The 5,813-nt window shown below is 41.1% G+C and overlaps 1 protein-coding gene across 1 annotated transcript in view; it reads right to left on the minus strand.

The window, feature by feature from the left end:
- Window positions 1-5,813, minus strand: part of LIFR (leukemia inhibitory factor receptor alpha) — a 26,911-nt gene that overhangs the window by 18,952 nt on the left and 2,146 nt on the right. Inside the window, exons 3-6 of the mRNA XM_010074722.1 lie at window positions 4,918-5,069; window positions 3,075-3,238; window positions 2,089-2,263; window positions 1,537-1,806 (exon numbers count right to left, since the gene is read on the minus strand). Of these exons, the coding sequence (XP_010073024.1) occupies window positions 1,537-1,806; window positions 2,089-2,263; window positions 3,075-3,238; window positions 4,918-5,069 (761 nt within the window). The remainder of the gene's footprint in view (window positions 1-1,536; window positions 1,807-2,088; window positions 2,264-3,074; window positions 3,239-4,917; window positions 5,070-5,813) is intronic.

A 5,813-nucleotide genomic window follows, 5' to 3' on the forward strand; every position in this document is an offset into this window, starting at 1 on the left:
TCCCTGCTACTTTAAAGTGCCTATCTTTTTCTTTTAAAGCTTGTTCTTTGCTCCTATGTCAAAGCAGTGTCGTGTGCCTTCCTGGAGAAGATGCACAGTCCTTCCAACAGAGAGGGTAACCATGCTAAACTGAGACCAAGCAGAGCACTTATTTCAATTCTTGTACACTTTTCTCCAAAAGGTAGCATAATAATACCCACAAAGCTGTCCTACAAAAGGGGCACTAACACAAGAGGCAACAGTGGCAGTTTTAGTTCAGATTATGAGCAGCGGGCCAAAAATAACACTTATTTTGCCTGGCCTAGGCTTAATCAAGTTGCTGTGCATACACATTTACTTCCTTTACCTTTCCTTCCCTAAATGTCTCTCATCAGCAAGAGCATCATCACAAGTCCTCTCCCTTCCCACTAAGTAGGTACCACAAGAAGAAACACTGGCAGGAGATAGACTTCATCACATACTAGCTCTTCAAAAACCACTGTACCGAAAAAAACGATGGGATTATCACAGCCTTTGTTCATGAACCACTGACTTATTTACCTGGAAGACTCTCTCACAAAAGCAAATACTGTATAAATAATGTAAAAATGGCTTCTCACTGAGAAGTCATAAAAGTCTGGATTCTGTTTTGCATTTGCTATCACACACTTGATACACAAAGCCAATGACAGAAGGCGCAGGCTGGAGTTGGGAACACACTTTCAAAATGAGTCCAGTCTCTCCTCTCCTTTCCCTCAACCCCAAGGACCCAAAGTTCAAAGGCAAGCATTTGTAACAGGGAACAGGATTCTAATGGGCAGCTACCGGAAGATGGTAACTCTCAAAACCCCTGTGGGGAAAACACACAAAGCTCCGAAGTGACCAATTATGGGAAAGAAGAATGAGGTACTTTCAGTAGTTTGTTCTAAGAGGTACCTGTATCTGGAAGAGATTTCTAAGGCTGGCACAGTTACACAGAGAAGATACATGGTGATTCAGTATCTTTAAAGAAAATACTAAAGTAATGTTTAGAACAGGAACTGTCACAGCTGTGTTCCTGTGCTGTAATTAGCTCCCAGGGAGCTAATGCCCTGGATGAGCATCTATTGTTGCTGCAAGTCTAACTGTTTCACTGTCTTCTGGTTGGTAAATGGATGGATGTTTTCACTTACAATTCTTGCTCTCACTCTTGATTTGTTATGGACCAAAGTAGAACAGATGTAAACCTAAAGAGACAGAGACTGATGAGGAATCTTCACATGGCAATAAACGACTAGGTATTCCAGGTCATTAAAAAGTGAGACCACAGAGAGCAGCACTGGGCCAGGTTCCAAGAGAAGAGGGCTTACATGGGTACCTCCTCATCCTCCCAGCCTTGGTGTCTTCCCCACAGGCTGGAGTTTCCACAGTGTAATCAAACACATACAATCCCAGTTCATCGTCAGAAACCAAAGTCCAGGGAAAAAAAGCCACAATAGTATTTGCTTCTTGGCAGAACCTTATGTGTCTCAAAATTATTTTGATTTTCCTAAGGTTAGTAAACATAATGATACATACATCCTACAAACAAGACAGTTCCATCCATCTCATCTTCAGACAGTATGCACACTACATTTGTCCCACTGGTATCTGAAGCACTGGCATTTAGCACTCTGATTGCACTGCTCCGGCTGCTCAGATGTATCATTGGGTATATTTCTGGTCCATAAGTCATCCGTTGTATCTGTTGTCCTTCTTCATGGACACAACAAATTGTCACATCTGAACCTACTGCCACCACGGTGTCCTGAGGAAACACCCCACTCCCACTGGGCTCGGTATCTTTTCCTAGCAGAGAAGGAAGAACAGAAAACAAAAGCAAACAAAAAACCCTCATATGAACAATCTGCTGTAAACATGGTGCCAATCATCTAAAATGTGACTTAGGAGCACTCCAATGCATACAAATCAATGTTTACTACATTTCATTAACTAATGATTGCAATATTTCTTCCATCAAAACACCCCCCAAAGCAGCAGCTCATCATTGCCTAAACGCTTTTCCTCTGATTTTGGCTTACTTTTCATAAGGCAATCAAAGTCCACGTAGCGGCAAGGGAACAAACATACCAGGGACCTCTGCTACTGGGCTCCAGTCACTCCAGTCCTTGTGGCCAATGAACTGTGTTACATTAATATAACAGCGAATCTTCACATAATGCGATGTACACTCCAAAGGCATATCTGATGTCCAGTTCCAAGAAAGAATAATGTCTTCATGAGTCAGTTTTGAATAGTAAGTTACCTACAAAGTTTTCCCCCCAAAAAAAACCAGAGAGAGTTTATGAACACCTGTTAGCAATGACCCAGGTGCCAACAGAACGGCAAATTAAGTGAAGCAAATCACAAAATCCTGAGAGATGGTTGGAGTGTCCCACCTAACTTTCAGTCGCGTTGTGAATTTACTTGGACAAAAGCCTAAGATGCTAAACAGCCCAATAGCCAGGTAGACTTCCGTCCAGAGATATCAGAGGGCACATATTTGAGGGAGAGCAGGAAGTTCACCAAGCATTTCAAAAGGCATATATTGCATCCCAGTATCCTGGGCCTCTCACTGGCAGGGAAATGTTCCAACTTTTCCAAAATGAAATTCTTCTAATATTAGTCCTGAGCAGCATATTTCATCTTTTCTCCATTTCTAAAAGTTACAGAACAGAGCTATAAATTGGCCTGGAATAACTGTGGTTGCAAAAAAAAAAAAAAAAGTCAAACTGAACATTCAAAGACCACCAAGACTTAAAGACACTGTTGGAGAACTAAAGCAGAGACAATGGTGTACAATGTCTGCCAAATTCATAAGCAAGTTCTAATTTTAAATAGTTGTACTAAATTTAAAAAAAAAAAGCTGTGACTGTAAATAAGTACTGAGACTACAGTAGCCACTGCTGTCATAACTTTGAAGCTCAACAATAAGTTACTTACAAGAAGCATGACTACACTTAGGTTCTGCAGAGCTCTACAATCTTCATCATTCTCAGCTTTGTTCAAATCACCTCCCAGATTACAGAGGGCAAAAACTGTATATTTTTTTTTCATAAAGGAAGTAAAGGACTTACTTGTGTGACTTTTTCCATTGCTTCTTTACGGAGTATCTGAATCTGCCAAAAGGCATCCAGTCCGTATGCGAAGACTGATCCATTATCACTCCACTTCAGATTTAAAGTGGAAGTTGAAAAGTCAGGTGTCAAACTAAGAATGCGTGGAGTGTGAGGAACAAATGCTTTAAAAAGAGAGAGGGGAAAAAAGCCATATTCAAGTCATTAGTCAGCAACACCATCCCTAAAGGTGTTTAACAGCTACATCTCTCTGCTCTCAACTGGCTAGTAGCCATACAAACACGTAACTCAACCTCTGTAATTAGAACAAGATGGGTTCTGTCATTACTTGAGCATGAAAGTTCCCAGGAAAGCACAGGTGCTGATGAGTCACCAGGTAGCATTTTCTTCTAACGTCTCAACATGCAGACACGTCACTGATCATGAATATGACTCTTCACAATGCATAATAAGGAAGACATTGTACCTTCATTCAATGACACAGAGTTATAGGAAACATGGTGACAGTCTTTGAAGTATACATGAGAATACATCTAGGGAGGATGACGGAAAATCCCCCAAAGGAAGAAGTGGGTTTTGGAGACTAGCAGGGAAGAGGGAACTTGCAAAAACAGCTAGAACAGGGAGAAAAGAAAGCACAACCACAGGATGGAAGAAGCTCACATAAGGCTCTGAAGAGGATCATGGGGAATGTGATTTTAAGCTACAAGAAACAGTAAAGGCATGATATGCCAATGGGGACAGGACAGGGAGATTAAAAAGAAGCACCTTTTCTATGAATGGGTGGTCGTGAAGCAAGAGGCTGACAAATAGGCAAGGGTTATGGCAGTTCATCAGGACTGATGCAGGACCAACCCTGTTTTTAAAATGTGTGATTTAGCCAGTTTGGTTCCTGGCCAAGGCTTTGAGAGCCTGCGAAGTGTCCAGCATAGTCAACACACTACCCAGGATAACCTGTGACAAACCTGAGAGACCGATCCTGCCTGGAATCAGAAAGATGTAGGAGAACTCAGTGTGTTGCCCCCATATTTTTCAGTTGTATTTTGTTGAAGTTCTTGAGCTGCTCTCAGCTGAGGAGAGGACTGAGCCATGGATAAGAAGTGCTACTGACTTAATATTTTGACTGCACTAAAGGAATAAGCAAGCAAACTGAAACCAAAGACTAAATTATGAACAAGTGTGCTAGGTGGTGTCAATGCTATCTTCAGCTTACAACTTCCTCCTTTGGTATGAAGGACAGAGGAAAAAGTTGAATTTATCTATGACTTCAATATGATGCAACCTACCTCCCAAGCATAGATGTATTTGCTCAGTTTCATATACATTTGAACAGAATGGGTAAGTTGGGCATATATTAAGAAAATATGATCCTGTCAGGAATGACATATGATATAGAACTGCCCTTAAAATGTTGCGAAAGTCCAGGAATAAACTACTTAATTCTCTAAAAAAATCTAAAATGGGAGAACAGGCACTAGGAAGTTTATTTTCCTTTTTGCAAGTCAAGTCTGAGCAAATGCACTTTATGTCCCATGCCTAATTTGCAATTAGGAAGAAAAAAAAAAGGTGAAGAGTGACTACGGGGATGTAACAGTGTTGGACTTTGTTTTCCTCCTCCTATTCTGCCCTTGATTTCTCTGCTATGATCAATGAATAAGAGAGGTTTTCTTTCCCATGAAGGGGGAGAGAAAACAGCCTGTTATGTATAGTAGATTCATACAGACTCAGCACATCAACCTTTTACATACAGAGGCACTGCCAAAGAAAACTGCAAGCATATACACTTCTGGAGCATTAATTATAGTATAAAGGCCTTATGTGCACACATAAACCTGACACTTACAGATGTCTTTCTTGTGAATTTCAAATTCTTTGGTAGCAAAAGCAGTTCCAGAAATGCTGTTTGTAGTTATTGTCACCAGGGTGGACCTCTCTGGGACTGGAATCTCAACCCTTTTCTCCTTGGTTTTGAAACACACTGGAGACAGGAGGTCACTGAAAAGACAGAGGGGATTAAGCAAGCATTTCAGCTGATACGAAGCTAAGGCAAGTTAAGTCCTATTCCTAGGACACAAATAAAACACAAATCTCTGTAATGTAACAGAGAGGTCCATATCAAGTCTGTGAAGGAGTAAGACTTGCACGGGCTTTGGTTACTATCAGATTAACAGGCATTCCCTGTGCACCAGTTGTATAATGCATCTACCTAGATGTCAAGAGAATACCTCAAAGTGAAAAACTTTTTAACCAAAAGATACATATCTGAAACCTACAGTCCCCATGAATCAGTATTTCAAAATAAGCAAAACAAAATCCCGCAAATCCAACAGTACCTCCCCCTCCCTTTATGTTTCCTGACTCCCTCTTCCTCCATTTCTTCCTACAGTGATAGTACATGGGTGCAAAAAGCATGTTCACCTATCTGTGTCCCCATCTCAGAACAAGTATTTTAGCTCCCTTCTGCTGCTTGGCTCATAGGGAAGAGCAGTGGGCACAGGAGTAAACTGCTAAAATCCCAGATGGAAATGCAATCCATGCATAATGCTGATGGAGTGCTCAGCACAATGTGACCTGGCCTTATGTCTGTATGTTGCAGATACATACAGGAAACAATAATGAATGGGTCAAGTCCTTTTGCTCATTATCAGGGATACGCAACTAGAAAGGCAAAATTTTTGGAAAAATCCAGACCTTCCTCTTGGGGGAATGATGGGAGGAAGGAAAACAAAGAGAACAATG

Source organism: Pterocles gutturalis, unplaced genomic scaffold (genome assembly GCF_000699245.1).
Source record: "Pterocles gutturalis isolate BGI_N339 unplaced genomic scaffold, ASM69924v1 scaffold30667, whole genome shotgun sequence".
In the NCBI taxonomy this organism is placed as follows: Eukaryota; Metazoa; Chordata; class Aves; order Pterocliformes; family Pteroclidae; genus Pterocles; species Pterocles gutturalis.